This window comes from Pimephales promelas, chromosome 12, assembly GCF_988280905.1.
Source record: "Pimephales promelas chromosome 12, fPimPro1.hap1.1, whole genome shotgun sequence".
NCBI classification, from domain to species: Eukaryota; Metazoa; Chordata; class Actinopteri; order Cypriniformes; family Leuciscidae; genus Pimephales; species Pimephales promelas.
Genome location: NC_142780.1, coordinates 23,802,423 through 23,821,882, shown reverse-complemented (window position 1 = coordinate 23,821,882; position 19,460 = coordinate 23,802,423). Strand labels below are relative to the sequence as shown.

General features: G+C 36.3%; 2 protein-coding genes and 1 long non-coding RNA gene across 4 annotated transcripts in view; 2 read left to right on the top strand and 1 right to left on the bottom strand.

Annotated features, from left to right (window-relative positions):
- Positions 1-5,038, top strand: part of LOC120484775 (uncharacterized) — a 37,197-nt gene extending 32,159 nt beyond the window's left edge. The window contains exons 2-3 of the long non-coding RNA XR_005623784.2: positions 4,149-4,254; positions 4,365-5,038. This is a non-coding gene — a long non-coding RNA (uncharacterized LOC120484775). The remainder of the gene's footprint in view (positions 1-4,148; positions 4,255-4,364) is intronic.
- The window catches only part of pear1 (platelet endothelial aggregation receptor 1), a 39,318-nt gene extending 30,906 nt beyond the window's left edge, over positions 1-8,412 (bottom strand). For both annotated transcript variants that reach the window (XM_039680115.2, XM_039680116.2), the window contains exon 1: positions 8,146-8,412. The gene's annotated coding sequence lies outside the window, so the exon portion shown is untranslated. The remainder of the gene's footprint in view (positions 1-8,145) is intronic.
- Positions 8,413-11,156: 2,744 nt separating this feature from the next.
- pdia7 (protein disulfide isomerase family A, member 7) lies at positions 11,157-18,074 on the top strand. Its single transcript, XM_039680138.2, has 13 exons — positions 11,157-11,402; positions 11,760-11,838; positions 11,980-12,097; positions 12,661-12,768; positions 12,923-13,052; positions 15,254-15,367; positions 15,498-15,623; positions 15,696-15,878; positions 15,990-16,098; positions 16,185-16,313; positions 17,425-17,504; positions 17,622-17,679; positions 17,755-18,074. Exons 1-13 carry the CDS (start codon positions 11,260-11,262, stop codon positions 17,842-17,844), a joined length of 1,467 nt encoding a protein of 488 aa, XP_039536072.1. The 5' UTR covers positions 11,157-11,259; the 3' UTR covers positions 17,845-18,074.
- The last annotated feature ends 1,386 nt before the right edge of the window (positions 18,075-19,460 follow it).

Genomic DNA, 19,460 nt, shown 5'->3' with positions numbered 1-19,460 from the left:
GTAAGGATGCTCGTCCATTTCCGGTTGTGTAGATTAAAGCGGAGGAAAACCGGAGAAAACGGGATTATGGCAGAGTCTTCAATATTTACTGTCCTCCCGTCTTTGAAACGAAACGTACATACGTTTAGATGTAATTTTATATATAGTTATGTTTATTTAATATAATTTTAAAAAGAAGCATAAACACAACGAGGGGTGTCTGTTTTATCTGTTTTTGTGACTAACGTTTCATTAGTATAACCATGGAGTATAAAATTCAATATAAATTCTCGGTATTGCATTGGACTCTACGATTGGCGGAAGTTATCGAGCATCCTTAATCCTTCACCGGAAATAACGCCGTGCATAGAGCCCATTGGCAATCCTACACTGAACATATGTCACACCTGTGAGGGGGGTGGATGATCTTGGCAAAGGAGAAGTGCTCACTAACACAGATTTAGACAGATTTGTGAACTATATTTGAGAAAAAATAGGCCTTTTGTTTACATAGAAAAGGTCTTAAATCTTTGAGTTCAGCTCATGAAAAATGGGGGCAACAAAAGTGTTGCGTTTATAGTTTTGTTCAGTGTAGTTATCAGTATCTCAGAAACTTTCATTGTGTTGGACCTTATAGGCGTACGTGGCTTTGAGATAAATTACAAGGATGTTTTTCAGTTTTTGTTTCTCCCTAAGGGACAGATGAGGTTACCCTCTTAATTTCAGACATAGCCAAACATGACATCATGACCAGGATTTATCTTCCTTGTTTCTCCAAAAACACACAGCATAAACAAGCATGGACACTATTCTTCCATTACAGGGATAAAAGGAAAACTGGATACTCTAAAAATCTCATAATCTTTTGCTTATTGCACTTGGGACTGTGACCCAGTTTAGTTAATTGCTCTCTGAAATTTCTGTCACAATGATTGTTAGGCCGAAAGACTGATAGGAAGAACGTTGAAATTACTTTTAGCTTCAGCTGTGCTGCAGGCATATCAATCACATCTTCATGAATGATTGGCCAGTAGATTACAGGACAGAGATGAGCTGCGTTACTCCTGTCAGTACAACAAAGCATGCGGTATGTCATCCATACAGAGGAAATGCTGAACAAATGTGTATGTGTGTAAAGAAACAGCCTAGCCAATCGTCACAAGCACACATGCGGATACTCGATCTCCACGAGCACGTATGCTTATATACACGCCACGGCTCTCTTAAAATGGGGGGTCCCCTCCTCTGCTGGCTAAATTGATTGCAGATTTCCATGAGTGCAGAGCTGGCTTGTGTATGTGTATGTGTGTGTGAGGCCCTCAGGAGTCTGGGCGTACTGTCAGAACACATGTGAGAGAGAGCGAAAGAAGGAGAAAAAGAGTGCCGCGGTCCCAATAGGACCCAAAGGAACATCACTCCAGGCTGGAGACCCAGAATCACAGCTGTGGAGTCACAGCTCAGTGAGGGACATTTTCCTGAAACAACTTCTGTCAACGTAACAACTGTGGAATTGTGCAGTGAAATAATAAGAAATAGGAGCTCAAATCTAAACTTTTAAAGTGACATCAAACATCAAAACGTGAAATTTACAATAGAAAACATGAATACTGATGATGCTTCAGAAAGAGTTCCCAAAAATGACTCATTCTTGGTAATTATTTTATAGAGATTTTTGTTATAACTATTATTTTAAGATTGAAAGATTACACTATTTTACTCATCTCTATAATTTCATGAACCCTTTAAAATTCCACGATATTTCCAGGTTTTTCACGAGTGTGGGAAGACCTATTTTGAAAATATAAAATTTTGATGTCAAATAAAATTTAAAAATATTTTCCAAATCTGGATATTTAAACTGAAATAAATAAATCTTGATATTATTTGTTTACAATATAGGTGGATATACAAAAAACAAAAAAACAAAAAAAAAACACACAGTATGGTCCATCTAACTACACTGAGAAAAAAAATCCTCCTATTTTAATTTTATAAGTTTACTTCAGAGGAAACACTTTAGAATACTGTTATTTGCACATCCGCTGTTGTACACACACCGTCTTCAGTCACAAAAATTGGGCTGCACGCATACGAGGTGCACGAACGTCCATGGACCCTCCTGATGACGGAAATTACGTCACACAGACAGGGCACGAATGCAGACAGTGTGCGGATGGTTAAATTAGCCTATACTTTGGGCTTTATAGTCCTCTGAGAGGTATATATTTTTAGTTATTGATTAGCTAATAGTGAACTACCACATTTCGACTAAGCACTATTACTTACTAATTCGTTTATCAGAGTTTCTTGTTAGTTAAAGGTTTCCTATTATGCGTTTTCACTTTTTCATCTTCAGTTAGTGTGTAATGTTGCTGTTTGAGCTTAAAAAGTCCACTCCAAGTAAGATATTTTATTTAACGGAATTCACTTTCCAAGAACTACAACAAACAACTCGTTTGGACTACAGTACTTTTTCCCTGGCCTTTATGAACTCACAATGTTTCTCATTTAAATAGTCCCCGCCCATGGAATACACAAGAAAAGGAGATGAGGACTGGTTGAGCTGCTGCTATGTCATAAAGTGTTTTTTCCACCCACATTTGTTTTGGCTGACAAACTTGGAGTGGTAAAATTTTATTTTAAACACTGTTCCTGAACATTATAACCCCAACGTTTATCTGTGCTGCACATTTTATGCTGAAAAGCTAAGAGAGTGCAATGCAGGCTACACACAAAGACTTCTCCTGAAAAGGAGCAGTTCTGCACTGTGGTTTGTGGATCACAACCTGTAAGCATGTCTTAGTATTTGTAGTTGCATTTTCTATTAACAGTTCCAATTATAAGTTTTACACTGTTGCTACAATGCAAACAAAGGGCCAGGCTTTATTGCCTCCGCTTGCCTGCTAGCCAACATTAGTGTTGAGATAGTGTTTACTGTAGCTTTTATAAGCTCTCGCTTTTGTAAGGCTGTTCATCGCCCCTCAGGAAAATTAACCTTGGTTTTGTGATCGATTACTGTTTAGTGTAAAGTGTCATGATTAAATAGTGTATAACATTGTATCTAAAATGTACTGTATAAGAAAAAAAAAAAATGAAGAAAAAAAACACCACTCTGAAACATACTGTGAAATCTGTGCTTGCAAAGTCCATGCATGAATTATCTTCTGCATGATCCTCTTGTGCCATTCTTAATTTACACCTGAGCAGATGAAACTCACGGTAATGGTAAGGCGCGTGACATATCCCAAACACGTGCTTCTTCGCTAAGTGGTGCCAATCACAACACACTGGGCCAGCTGACCAATCACATTTCGTATTTTGGAGGGAGGGGCTTCATCGAAACAGTTACTGTTCAGCGCGTTCGAGCCAGACTGGACAGAGAGGTGCTGTAATAGGCCTATGTCATGAAAAAATTGAAGACCGGAAATACGTCTTTTAGTGGGGATACGGCTAATCTGGTTAGCTTTTTACAATGGTGGAGTCCGACATATACCGCTGGACCAAATATATTGTTATACTGTAAAATAATTCAACTCAAAGTTGCTGCCTTAAATGTTTAAGTATAATTAAATTAGCCGTACAAGTAATTTCAACTTAAATGATATTAAACTGACTTTGAAAGTTTAACTGAATCTTGTATAACTTATAAACAAGTTGAAATTGCTTTAATTATGAGTTCATGCACTATGTTTTGAGGATCACCATTTCGTTTGCCTTGGTTTGGTTAATGAACTGCCACAAGAGTGAAGTGAGATAACAGACTCCAACCTCCCCTGCATCTGGTCTAAATCAACACGCTGTTGGCTGGCAAATTTATTTGCAAACACTAATATGGACTCAAGCTCATTCTACGCGGTTAAGGAACTTTTCATATGTGAGCTTTTTCCCCTTCTCTGTATTGTTTTATTGTACGGGTCTGGGCAGTACTGCATGTCCTGGGTATAGTAAAGCTGTCCCACACAGGAATTTACCTTAAGAGGCCCATTTATTTATGAGACAGAATAGCAAACATTTGGATCAGAATGAGGTGACCGCTATATGCCTGAGCAGACAGATGGACAAACTGCAGCAGGTTGTCCTGATGATAAAGCTATCATGATGTTGTGATGAATGAAATCATGTCCTTATTTTTACATTTATATTTATTATTTAATTTATTGCATTTTCAGAGATTTGGACCAGACCTGGGTCCACTTAATCGAGAGTGACATACAACACCAAGCCTCCCCTAAGTGCAAAGAGGAGTGCAGCAAAAAGCATTAGGACAGAATCCAGGTGTGCGATGAAACCAAAGCCCTTGTATTTTTCCAACGAAATATCTTTGCAAAGCAATGCTAAAATATTTTTCTGTTTGCCAGCTTAAAGATCTGCTGTTTCTCTCTTAGTTTTTGACAGAATGCAAGGGGATAATGCTGGAATAATGTTTGAATGAGGGAATTCAAGGATTTTGTACCACGCAATATCACTGCATCACCCATTGCCATCACTCATCTCCCAAGAGGAAGTCCACTCGCTGCCAGCACATTCCTCCTAAAGCTTTCTGATTTACTCAACTGCCCATCGCTGCAGAGCGAGGAGGAAGCCTGCTCCTTATTAAAACCATCCTTTTATCGCCTTTTTTACAGCTGAAAAAAATAACCAGATGTTTCTGAATCTGAGCATTTGAGAGCGAAAAGGTTTTCACCAGAGGAAAAGAAACGCATCACTCTCTGTCTGCTCCTAAAATGACACCATGGAAATGCTTTTAGATTCGTCTCCTCCTCTCACTCCCATCACAACGAAGATAATATTTTGAACCCCAATCCAGAGGTTTCTCAAAATGTTAAATAGTCCCTTGCCATATTGGCCAAATGCATTTTCAAAACTGAATGGCATGTCAACTTTAAAGGTGCACTTTGTAATGCAGGCCTATTAAAAAAGTCAGACATACAGTAGAAATTAAAATATTGTGAAATATTATATAAATATTCTGCTTTTTATTATTAGTTAATATATTTTAAAATCTAATTTGTTCCTCTGATGGCAAAGCTGAATTTTCAGCATCATTACTCCAGTCTTCAGTCACATGATCCTTCAGAAATCATTGTGTTTTGTGACTTTACTATTACTACTTTACTAATGTTAAAAACAATTATGCTACTCAATATTTTTGTGAAAACAAAGCAATTTAACATTTTTTAAAGGATTTTTTGATTAATTGAAAGTTCAAAAGAGCAGCATTTATTTGAAACGGAAATCTTTAATTGAATCTTTAAAACATTGAAACGTCTTTACTATTGATGAGTTCAATGCGTCCTTGCAGAATAACACTAATAATAATGAGTAGGTAGTGTATGTATTTGACAACAAGGCAGAAATAACAGGATGAGAGTTAGAAGGAGAGACAGAGAAAGAGGGCAGATGCTGGACTCAGGATGTCCTGGGCACAAGAGAAGAAAAGAGGAAACAGAGGGCTAATTTCCTGCGCTGCCAACAAAATATGCGTCAAAACTAAATTAAAGCTTTTTTTCCATCTAAATATTTCTTCCATAGCATCAGATGTGCTTGTGTTTGATGATCCATGATTTAATGTACATTGCGTTTACAATTCATTGTCCGTAAGATAAATAACAATATCCGAGTCCTCAGGTCTCTACTGTCTCTTCCTCTCATTCAGCAGAACTCCAGGGAGTTTACCAGAAACAAACAAAAGGAAACATCTTGAGTGAAAATATAGGTCTGTCATCCAGTGACCATTTCCATTCGGTAGACACTACACACACTCTCTCTCTCAATACACATGCATACGGTAAAATATGTCTCTTACACACATAAAAAAGACAGTGTGTCCTGACCTCATATTTTACCACAATGAATTTTCCGATTGGATCTCATGGGACAAACTTCAGATATATGACTTTTCCATAATGCTAAAGCAAAAGGAAAAGATGAAGAGGTTATTATTTTCCCCCTGTCGTCTACCTGATTTAACATACAACTCTGAGACGCCAGGAGGACAGCGGTAGAATTGATCGGTTCAAATGTCAGTCCCAAATATGAAGGAGTGGATTTTTAGGTAACAATGACTTTGCTCTTGACTGATATAATGAGAAACAATGACTTTGGACCGACTTAAATAATGATTTTACATCATAACCTTGTTCTGAATCACAACAAACACAAGCTTTACAGCTGGTTAAATAGGCTACATTTGTATAAGATTTACAAACACAGCTATGTTTTTGCATTTCACCCCAGATGGGTCGTTTGTCTTTTCTTCCGTGCAAACGGGCCCTGCAAAACAACATCACTTTCCCCTCTCCTAATGACTACCAGCAGCCAGCACTGCGGCTCTGCTTCAAGCCTCTCCAAGACCGACAGACTTTCAGATCACAGATCTTCTCACTGACTCTACAACTCTGTGGTGGTTCTGCAGTGAAAATATACATGTATGTGCAAACAAAAATGCAAAATGAGTTAACAAAAATGCTCTATCTATTCAATAACAACACTTTAAGTACACTTTTAAAAATAAAGGTCCCAAAAGAAGGTTTTTGCAGTGATGCAGTAAAGAATTTGACCAATTTCTTAGCGTGAAGAACATTTTAAATATCAAAATAACCTTTTGTTTAATGAAAAGGTTCAGTGGATATTAAAAGTTCTTTTAACAGCTTTAAGCAGAACCCTGCATATCCAAAGCCCTCCTCGGGCCTCTGTCTGCAAAAAGCATGAGTTAAGAGAGGCTTATGTAAGCATGTGGTGGAAATATTACCCATCGTCTTCCTCCGTTAACACAACACCCCCATCTCATCACCACTGACCTCCGTACGTTCTTTTCTCCATGCTTTTTTATTTTGCCCTGAACTCAAAGTCACTTTAGAGATTTAAAAAACTTCAACCCATATGTTAAATTCTCTTTTTCAAATTCCTTTACAGCATTGTTTTGTTTATTAGCTGCTAATTTAAAATTAATTTCACTGTAAACGTTCTAATAAAACAAGCAACTACTGAACCAAGAGCCTAATCCGAAGAATTTCAGTTAAAGTGTCAGTGCCAACCCAGTGCACATGACCCAACAGAGAAATCATATCAACAGCAGATGTTTTTTTTTTTTACGAGCACCTCAGCATGCTGCTGTCAAGGTGAAAAGTTTCTCCTGTGGAAATCAATTAGAGTCTCATGCTCTCCAGATGTGGAACCATTGGCAGGTACTAGTAATTCTTCCTGTGCTCCTATTCATAAGTTTGACCCATTTATAGGGGATATTGTGGTCTGGAACAAAAATATGGTGAAACAAGTGGACTCATTTTAATTGTCTGGAATCCTCTTGAACCAAAGTCAAGGTCAACATCTCTTGGGTTTATGTGCTTTTGGCCAGTTACGGTTTGGCGATGCTGGGGTTTGCTTGTGTCTGCATGCTATTAACACTCCAAAATGTCAGGTGGGGAATCAATGCAATTCTGTTGGCTCAATGACGAAAAAAAAAGAAAAGAAAAACATTGCGACTCTGATATGACTCAGAGATGTGTTCAGGATAGGGTGTCATTCCACAAGTGTCCTTCACATTACACAGCCATGATTCAGATATTTATATTATGCATTATGCATATTAAGCATCAAGCTCAATTCACGCTCTAAATACAAAATATGTGCAATGTTTAACAAATGTAAGCTATTAAGCAAAAAAAAACTTTTTTTTTATTTATTTTTCAGGAGAAAAACACATGATGGATAAACACAATCAGTCTTTACACCTGCCCCAGATGACATCTGTCTCAGATTTGTTCTGAAATTAGTCATTGGACATTTTTGTTTTTTAACAGCCTATTGCACCATAATTACAAGAAAGCCACTATTTTTCAGATTTATTTTAACAATAAAAACAATGAAGTTAGCGAAATCTACAATAGCCTATAAGTTTATTCTGTTTTGAAGTGTGCATTTACAATAAACACTGATTATACAACTTTGGTTTGTATGATGGATTATTTGAACTGTAATAAATTTAAAAGCGAACCCCAAGAAAAAGCAATCACATCAAAAGCATATCTACTTCAAGAAGTAGGTCAGGACAGAAAATGGAAACTTTAGGACAAAGATACGAATAAAAGTAGGCTTTACTAAATTGATGATAGGTTTTAAATTGCATTGCTGCTGTATTGTGAGTCGCGTAGTAAACTTTCTTACCTTACTGGAGAAGTGGCATTGGACTTTATTAATAGAAGAGAGGTTCTGCGCTCCGAGGACAATGAAGACTCTCTTAAAGACGAACGTCCTTTTGTAGTTATAGCCTACTTTATAAACCAGCGAATAAATTTTGAAGCTGAGTCTTGCTCAAAAAAGTGATCGCTAAACCGGTGTTCGCGTAACCATTGGCTGTATCTCTATCCTATGCGCCTGGAGGAGAGCGCGCGACAGCGACAACTGCAAGACAATTGAGTCGCTCGCTATGCGCGAGGAGTGGGCACGCGCTTACGCCTACTGTATTCTGTCCCTCCCACTGTTTAGTTTTCGATTCTAACTTCTATAGTTTATCGTCTATCGATTCTAACAGATTGGTGTAGAGCTTCCATTAAAAGCCATTACAAAACAATGTCATTATACAAATAATGCAATCTTTCGAAATTATTGTCTTAAATTTATGTACATATTTCATGTTTTTTTATGACATTCATACACTAGGCCTACACATGGTATTGTAGGCTATGTGTTAACCCTCATGTTTTGTTGAGATGTACTCACAGTTTTTATGTCTGGGATCCCAGAGACCTTAATCATATCTTAAAATGATGAGAGTAGCATAATTTTATTAAATTAATATTTTTTCTTTCAAATTATTTGAACTATAATAAAAAGCAGTAGAAACATATCATCAAAGGTTTTCCCCTCTATTTTACCACATAGTATTCATGGACTTTTTCAGAAATGTGACTTGTATCTATAGTTTCGTTTGGGGTCAAACTGTTGAACTTTATAATAAAAGAAATCAAAAGAAGAAACTGACAGTATTATAGTTATAGTTGACTCAATGTCATGACACGATTGTTTTAGCATGGTCTGGAAAGTTCAATTAGGGATATAAATGGGGGTGTAAAATGGAAAATTCAGGATCTGGAACATCAACAAAGCAGCCCTCTTTCTAAATTACTATTCAGAATGTCTGTTCAAAAATAGCTGGCCATAAGAAGGCTAACAAAAATGATTGGTAAGTCATTGCACTGAAGGGTCCGTGAGAATCACTTCCTGCTGGCTTTATGAAGGGTCTGTGAGAATCACTTCCTGCTGGCTTTAATGATAAGGCTCCAGGATGTATTTTCCCATCTGGCATTGTATTAACAGATAGCACTCTGTAATTTAGGAAATAATAGAGAATGAAGGAAAACAGAGTTTCCGTTTCACTAAGACACTCAGCAAAAGTTAGGCTGAGTCAGTTTTGGCATCAGCATATCATCTGAAGACAGGAACTTCACTTGCACATATAGGTCTTTAAATTCCCCAGGTCTGTTTCTATTATTGAACATCTTTGAATAAGTAGACCATTTCACAAGATGTAAACAACACTGGTCCAGAAGCACTTCCTGTTTCAGTTTGTAACTTTTTTCTTTATTTCACATGTAAAGAAAACATCTTAAAGATGTTTGTTAAACTTTTTGATTCAGTTTTAAATGTTCTGTTGGTTGTATTTTATCCCAACTTTTATGTAGTGTTAAAAAACTGAAACAGGAAGTGCTTCTGGACCAGTGTTGTTTACATCTTGTGAAATGGTCTATAGTTTTTTTTTTTTCATATGTAAACTTTATTGCATTTCTAAAAAGGTCTAATGCACCCCAAATATATCATACTATATATTTTATATAGCCAGTTTAGTGACCATTTCTGCAGGTTACATCATTACGCCAGTAGATGGGGACAAATGACTTATCATTGACTGTGTCTTATTGACTTTTGTGTCAATATTGACTTTTGTTTCATTAAAGCAATGTCACAGTCATTGAATATCAGATTAGATCTTATTCATAATAACAGCACTGTTGCTTTTGATGTATCTTAAATATTATTATATAATATATCATATTATTCTGATTTAATATATGTCCAGTCTCAACTGCCAAGTCAAACTCCCAAAAGAGCATCCTTTTTTCAATTCCTCTGATATGATCATAGAGGGATATGATGAATCTAAGGGGGACCCCTAGTGCTAAAATAAATCCCTGCATACCTTTTCCTTTGGTGTTTTTTTTTTTTTTTTTTTTTGTATTTTTGTAAAACCTCTAGTGTAAAAGAAAATCCTGTGTGCTGTAGCCGGTTGCATGATTTGCCAAAACTTGTAGTTTTTTATATCAACGTATTTAAAAAAAAAAAACATTTTTATATGGCGCTTACAGGCCTACTTATTTTTTGTATATTTGTAAATATTTAATATTTGTTGTGTTTGTACATATTTTATATGAATATAGGCAATGTATTTAAAAAAAAATCAAATATAAACTGTTTATTTATTTATTTATTTATTTATCAAGGACAACAACAATGATGTGATGTGCCACTTTTAGCCAAAACAGATAGCTACTTTATAAATAGATACATTTCATTAGACTAGGGACATCAGATGACATGTAAGCCATAGGATTATTGTAAAACAACACATAATTCCTATTACTATAAAAAGGATCTACTTTTAGTAAACTTTGGATGTTTGACAATGACAAAGTATGACGTATGATGTGACAAAGAACTGACTTTAGAGAGCTCTAATCTTAATTGTTACTATAAGGATGGAATGTAATTGAATTACAAAAAAAGCAATTACTAGTAATGATGGGAACAATTTAAGCTTAAACGACTTGCTTGCTATGTTTAAAAAAAACACACACACACACACACACACACACACACACACACACACACACACACACACACACACACACACAAAAAACGAAAAAAAAAAAAACAAAAAAAAAAACAATGCATGCACCAAAATGTTAAACTGTGAATCTCAATGTATCGATTTATAAATATTTATTACTACAAATTATACAATATATTTACATATAATAAACAATCTTTCCGATACACGTCTATTATTAGTATTGCTATTAGTTTGCTATTAGTGTGTTTTAGGTTAAATTTCGTACCAATGTGCTGAATTTATCAAACGCGTTCTGGCAAGAGAACAGAGCTTTTCTGGGCTTTCGGGCGACCCTTACCTACAGCTGCTGCTACTCTCAGCAGCACTCACGCACCGGGGCTAGCTTTGTCATTCACGCGTTTCGTAGTTTCCAGCCACTGACACCAGTAAAAATGCGTTTACCATGGTTTATCATCTGTCTAGTTTTCACTGTGTGGTGTGCGGAGGGCAGCGATGTGCTCGAGCTCGGAGACTCTGACTTTGACCGGAGCGTAGCCTTGCACGAGACTCTGCTAGTGGAGTTCTTCGCACCTTGGTACGTTCTGTCCCAGGCAGTCCACAATATATGTTATAATTCTACGAAAGTAACGTTATAAATTTAGCTGCTACCAGGTTGTAGTGTAGTTAGTTTGGTCTTAAGCTGGGGTTTTCTTAATTTTAATGTATGGATCTTTTTAGAGAGTTATAATGGTTGTGTTAATGCATAACGTTAGTGCATAAATCTAAATGATGACTTATAGAGGTGCATGAAGCTAAACTATGATGACCATTCACAATTATCTGATTTAAACAATTATAAATCCCTTTAGATCCATTTTAACCTTAAACTGACCCTTAAAACAGTGCAATGAATTAACAATGTAACATTAACACTCATATGATGTGCTCACAGGTGTGGTCATTGTCAGCGTCTTGCTCCAGAATATGAGGCTGCTGCCACAAAGCTGAAAGGGACATTGTCTCTGGCAAAGGTGAGGAGTGATGGACCCATGAGTTTCTGTTACCGAGCTCAATCTTCAGTCTTTAATGCTACACAGCTGCCTCATTCTGCAAGATCATGCTTTTACATGTATGTCTTTAGTGAATTTGTCTCTTTCCGTTCCTTTGATGAGGTTGACTGCACTGCGAACTCTGAGATCTGTGAACGTTTTGGAGTGAATGGATACCCCACCCTTAAAATATTCCGCAATGGAGAGGATGCTGGATCGTATGATGGACCCAGAACAGCAGGTTGATACCATGTGTCCATGCATACAGTACTGTTTAAAAGTTTGGGGTTGGTAAGATTAAAAGAGGTGTCTAATACTCACCAAGGCTGCATTTATTTGGTCATAAATATAGTAAACCAGTTATTTTGTGAGTTGTTATTACAATATAAAATGTAATTGATTCCTGTGATGACAAAGCTGAATTTTCAGCTGCTAATTACTCCAGTCTTCAGTGTCACATGATCCTTCAGAAAGGATTTGGTGCACAAGTAACATTTCTTATTGTTATCGATGTTGAAAATAGTTGTGCTAAACAGTTGTTTTTTCAGGATTCTTTAATGAATATAATGTTTATTTGAAATAGAACAGCATTTAGTTGAAATAGAAATATGTTGTAAGTCATAAATGCCTTTACTGTCACTTTTGAACAATTCATCCTTGCTGAATAAAATAATTAATTTCTTTGAAGAAAATCTTACTGACCCCAAACTTTTTAATGGTATTGTATGTTTTATTTTTTGTTTCCCTTTTTTTTGGCTGTAACTATTTTAGTTACTTGCATACCTATATCTTGATCTAAAATAGATGGAATTGTGAGCTACATGAAGAAGCAAGCAGGCCCAAGTTCCGTGGCTCTGCACAATGAGGCAGATTTGGATTATTTTACCAACAACTATGAGGCCAGTGTGGTGGGTGAGTAGCAGAGTTTGTAATACCTGCCATAAAATGTTGAATTGCTCCTGTAGCAGAAGGTCAAAACTAGTCAGATTTGACTTCTGCATTCATCTTTTGGAACTGAAAAAGGCCGAGGTTCTTACGTTTCATATCTTGTCTCTGTTCATCCCAGGCTTTTTCTCTGGGGAAGATAGTGCACAGCTTGCAGAGTTTCTGAAGGTCTCTGGTGCCCTGAGGGACAGCTATCGATTTGCACATTCCACTGATATGGGATTGAGCTTGAAATATGGGGTAGATGGAGAGTATGTATGACAGAGCATTAAGGAAACATCCATTTGTGAAAATGAGCAAAATTCAGCTTTGGCTAAGCCCCGCCCCCCTTAGTTACTGTTGCTACATCCATCAAACTTCATCTGCGCTCTGCGTGGCTTATGCTGTAACAGCTCATCCTGCTGAAATGTTATCAAACTTTTATAAAGCAGCAAATAAAGTGTCCGATAGAAGTAGGCAAAAGAGGCTGCAATATGTGTTCGAAGGCTATATTCAAGACATACAGTTGAAACGCAAGAAACAACAATCCATCCAAAATAGAGACAAAAGCATAATGTTACTTACCGGTCACAGTCAAAAAAATAATCTCCACATATCCTACTAATCGAGGCGGGGACTAAATATCAGGGAGCAACACTGTTCATGCAAAGCTGGGTAGGTCTCTATTCACTTCTATAATCGTTATTACAAAGCAAACTGACTACACGAGTATAGTTTGTAAAGTTTTTTATTGAGCATATATACATTATACAGTCTTCGATCAACAATACAGGAGAGGCTCAAACATTTTTATATAACTGTACATATAGACAAAAACAAAAACAGACAAAGCGGAAGTAGAATAAAGTTTGGTAGCAGAAAGTTCAATAATAATTTATATGAATAAAGTAAAAGGAAATAAATATTTATACAGATACTGATTGTAAGAAATCTGTAAAGGGTTGCCAGATCTTATAAAAACCTGAGAGATTGTCCTTCAACAAATATCTAATTTCTTCCAAATGTAGAGTACTGGACATGTCCCGAAGCCACATTTTGTCGGTGGGTATTTCTGGCCCTTTCCATGACATCAGGAGTAACTTTTTTAGCAGTAATAAGAGAGTAGGAAATGAACTGCTGCTGGGGTGAAGTCAAATTTCTAAAGAACTGTGATGTGCCAAGGATAATCAACAATGGTTCCGGTAATAATGTAATCTTAAAAATTCTTGACAATACATTAAATACATCAGACCAGTAGGTGGCAACTTTAGGACAAGAAAAAAAAGCATGAAAAAGTGTTGCATTGAGGGACTGACAGTTATCACAGTTTGATAAAGCTTTCGGGAAAATGTTGTGGATCTTTACTTTTGAGAAGTGAAGCCTATGTATTATTTTGAACGACTACACGAGTATAACGTTGTATTTATTAGCAGCGTGTGCTAGCGTATCAACAATCGGTATGAGAACCGAAATCATAACCTAAAACATTATAAAACTAGTATAACTTCACAGTAAGGTTAGAAGTAAAAAAAGATGTGCTTGTTGACCTTTGGGGGGTTTAGCTGACTGAGGACATCCATACAGTTTAATCCAAAAATGACACTTGTCAGGATTTGACTTCGGTTTTGGGAAGGGAAAAAAACGGACACCCCCCCTCCAACCTCTGGGAAACGCGCATCTTTGTTACAAATGCCCCAGGCTCAATGTCTAACCATATTTTTGATGAACTACAACGGTAATAGCCTGCCGAGACCAAGAATATGAGACGCCTGTGTTGAAAGTCAATGGAGCGCAATTGTCGGAGTCCGTGTGGGAGCTCGTTCTTGGCTGCGCTGTGATTGGTCAAGCTACATTTTAGGGCGTGGCTTAGCCAAAGGTGAATATGGTCAATATTTCATGTTAAAGTATGTCCTCAACATCCTTTTTTTCCCCACTTGCTGTCAGAGATTGAGCTGACCAAAAACGTCTCTACCAAAACTTGAAAATATGTAGTAAAAATAAAATTGTACGGTTAAGATAAGATACCCAAAGATAAAATCATTTAAGATGTTGTATACAAGTAGTCCATATAATGTCCTTTACTTTTAAGTATTGGAAATGGTAGTACGGTATATTCAATATTTGCATTTTTTACATTAAAAGATTTACAGAATGCATATGGTACATTTGGTATATCAAGTAGAAATGTATATTTTGGTATTTGGATACATTTGATATATCAAGCTATCAATAATTTTTCATCAAGGTCTCAGAGATTTCTAGCTTGACATTTGTACAATAAAATGGATTTCTCCATCCTTTTTTTGTGTGGCATCTAAGAAGTCATTTGGAATGGCACATATTTATTCAGTTCAGAGAAAATTCAAACAACAATTTATCAAAAATGGAGTATGATAAAAAATGTACAACCCATTACTTGCACTGCATTTACTGTTAGTTTTTTGTTCTAATATTGGCTTCTCTTGCATTGCAGGTGTGTTCTGCTGTTTCGTCCCCCTCGTTTAAACAGCAAGTTTGAGGACAATGTGGTGAAATACACAGAATCCGTTTCGATTTCTTCTCTCCGTACATTCATCAGAGACAATGTGTATGTTTCTTTAACGCTTGAATATTTTGTGGGAATATGGTCAAGCAGTTGTACATATGCATTTTGATTTATTGTGATTTGTTTGCCCATATGTCCCTATTTCTGTTATTTTCCTCTTGCTCTGCTTTAGATTTGGTCTATGTCCACATCTGACCACAGAAAATAGGGACAGTCTGAAAGGAAGTGACCTGCTTACAGCGTATTACAATGTAGATTATGTGCGAAATATCAAAGGCACAAACTACTGGAGGAACAGGTGAGCACCCAATTATTGGATTCCTTATTGGATCATTTCCTTGTCTTTTATATATTTTTATTTTTCTCTCAGAATAATGAAGGTGGCAACCCAGTTCCAGGCTCAAGGTCTGAGTTTTGCGGTGGCTGATCGACAGGAGTTCCAGGATGAGCTTGAGGAGGAGTTTGGTGTGAGTTCGGTTGAGGGAGGAGACATTCCCCTCGTCACCATCCGGACCAGAGCGGGACACAAGTACTCCATGCAGGAAGAATTCACGTGAGTCTTGCAACTAGTCTCCACATAGTGCTTTTCTGTTGTCACAATCAATAGATTTGAGAAAAATCTATTGGTTTTGGAAAGGTTTTAAAACTTTGTTTGGTTCTGTAGGCGAGATGGCAAGTCCTTGGAGAGGTTCCTGGAGGATTACTTTGCTAAAAGATTGAAACGATATGTGAAGTCTGAAGCTGTTCCAGAGTCCAACGATGACTTTGTCAAGGTACATGGACCCACAAAGGTGTTTTTGTCTTTAATGTGTGAAGATAATAATGTTTTCTTGTATACATCACATATGTGGTTCCACAGGTCGTGGTTGCTGACACATTTGATGAGATTGTGAATGATCCAGAAAAGGATGTGTTGGTTGAATTTTACGCTCCCTGGTGTGGCCATTGCAAGAGCCTGGAGCCTAAGTACAAGGAGCTTGGAGAAAAGGTTTTTTAACACAATTTATATACATTATAAATCATTTTTAACATGCAACCGTTTGGGTTGGTAAGATTGTTTTATGTTATTGAAAGATGTCTAATAAGGGCCAGCGGATGATATCATTCTGTTTATTCTAATCGCACGCTGCAGTTTTGTCGTCTGTCGCTTTAAATACTCTCGCTCTTTAAAGCAAGATGGATTCTGATTGACTGTCAATGTTTTTATCGTTCATCAGCGGGGGAAAAAATTGTTCAGTAAGTGATTCCAATGATATTGTTTCTGTGTGCCGTTATCGTTATAGCTGTGGTGTGAACTCTGATATTCTTTTATATTTAGAAATGTTTTTGGAACTACATCTTTATTGATATTTTTATAGTTATTGTTCTTGGTGTGAATGGGCCTTTATGCTTCCCATGGTAGCATTTACATAAAAAAAAAATTACTTGTATTTACTTGTAACTGATTTTGCAGATAATTTGTTTAAAAATGTATTCAGTTAGCTCTGCTGGTTGATGTCATTGTACAGAAAAGAATGTTGTGACAGTTGGTCGGTGTGTGTTTGTCCCGCCCCTCCTCCACTGTGATTGGACGTCTGGGTAAAAAGTGACAGTGATGAGCGCTGCATTTTACCCAAAGTTGAACATTCTCTTCAACTATCAGCGACCTGTAAAAAATAATTGAAAAAAATTGCCAGGCCTTTGAAAAAATGCTTTGGTGGACACAGCCTATCTATTATCATCAGCATCATTACTTTAGTTTTCAGTGTCACATGATCCTTCAGAAATCATTCTAATATGCTGATTTAATACTGATTTAATAGCATTTTGTGTTGCTATCAATGTTGAAAACAGCTGTGCTGCGTAATATTTTAATGGAAAACTTCCAAAGTTTTTCAAAAGAAAAGTAGAAAGTTCAAAAAACAGCATTTATTTGAAATAGAACTCTTGTAACTTTAAATATGTCTACTCAATTTAATGCTTTCAGTTTTGCTGAATTAAAGTATTAATTTCTTTACAAAACAAATCGTACTGACCACAATCCTTTGAACTGTAGTACTTTAAGAAATAAAGCCACAGTGGACCTCATGCTCATTATTTGGATTTTGTGTGTGTCTTAGCTGTCCGGGGACCCCAACATTGTCATTGCTAAAATGGACGCCACAGCTAATGATGTGCCCCCAAATTATGATGTCCAAGGGTAACATTCTGTCTCTCTCTTTATGTCTCTGATCTATTTATAGTCCATTACAACAGACATTCATTGATATTCAGCCATTTATTTTCTTGATTCATCACCTATTTTGCCTAAATGCAGATTTCCAACCATTTACTTTGTGCCCTCTGGACAAAAAGACCAGCCACAGCGATATGAGGTGAATATAATCATGCACACAGATTATTTTAAGACAATTTGACTACAATGTTGCTTAAGCAGTTTTGTCCTGCAGGGTGGTCGTGAGGTTAGTGACTTCATCACCTACCTGAAGAAAGAGGCCACACATCCGCTCATCTTGGATGAATCAAGGGATGAACTGTAAACACATAAAGATGCTGAATTTATCAGGTGGAGAAATGCACAGACCCACACTGAACTTCAGCCAGATGTGTCACACGCAGCTATTCATCACATCCACTGGGACATCAAAGCACATGATCACTTGTAAAAGCAATTCATCACTTGTAAAATGTTAGTCAATACACAACTGGACACATAAGGAATGTAATTTACAGTAATTATATAGGTAAAGGGTTAGTTCACCCAAAAATGATAATTCTCACTGTCATGCCATTTTAAACCCGTAAGACTTTCATTCATCTTCAGAACATAAATGAAGTTATTTTAAATGAAATCTGATTGATTTCTCTCCCTCCATTGACAGCTAAGCAACAACCACATTGACTCAAGTTTAATTCAGTTTTTTTTTTTTAAGAGACATGATTTCTTTGTGTTGAACAGAAATAATTTAGGGTTTAATTCACATATAAACATTGATCAATGCACACATCAGTTGTGGTAAACCAAAGCTCATTTCATGTTTCAATCTCAATGTCGCTTCAGAAAACATAGTTTTACAATCAGAAGGCTTAGTTTTACAATCTCTATGAACTTTTTGACAGGGTAGTTGTGTGGACTGTCAATGTAGGGACAGAAATCGCTCATGTTTTACTAAAAAAAAATCTTGATTTGTGTTCCGAAGATGAACGAAAGTCGTACAGGTTTGGAACTACATGAGGGAGAGTAAATGATTTTTGGGTAAACTAACCCTTTAAAATGCTGTATTTGATTCTGTTATTTAACAATCTGCTGCCAAGTTGCCCTCGTTTTCTTTTATTCTGTCTTTTATAACAAAATGCACTGCATATGTGAAATATGCTAATTTCCTGTCTCTTTATTTAAAGAGAGACTGTTTATAGGTCACTTATCACATACATGTTACTGTAGCATCCTAAAGTGTTCCATTGACTGAATGCTCAGTGCTGGCTTGTTTAGTTTACAAAATGTTAAAAATGTTACTGTGTTGGTACTTTAATTACATAATCTCTTCATAGTCCATTCAGATATTACTATAAAACTTTGTTTCAAGTCTATTGGATGTTAGAAATTCTGTAAGCAGTTGATGACTGTGAAATAACAGTCTGAAAAGAATTGGGGTGCCTGTTCTACCTCCTTATGTCTTATCAAATTAAACTTCTGTAAGGGCTCATTTTGGATCGCATCTTCTATCCACACATGTGAGGACATGGGATGTTAACAACTGTTCCCAGGCTAGTAATCCTTTAGAAGTTTGACATGTATTTCTTGGACTGTTTATGTAATCACGAAGGGGAGTGTTTTGTGTTCGACACAATAAAGAAATGGACAAGACACTGTGTATTGTGGCATATATTTGTTATATATTTTATATTAGACCTACTGTTTTAAAGGTTACACAGCAAGATGAGCTATTTGTGATCCAAAAACAGTTTTATATAAAATGTAATTTTAACAATTTAAAAATATTGTCATGTTAAATATATTTTCTTTTGTAAATCAATAAAAGGTAATACTTTTACTTAATTTATCACTAATTAAAAGTAAAATCAAATCTATTAGTTTATTTTTCAGTGCATGCATTTATTTTCAATGTTACCTTATAATTGTTTAACCATTTAA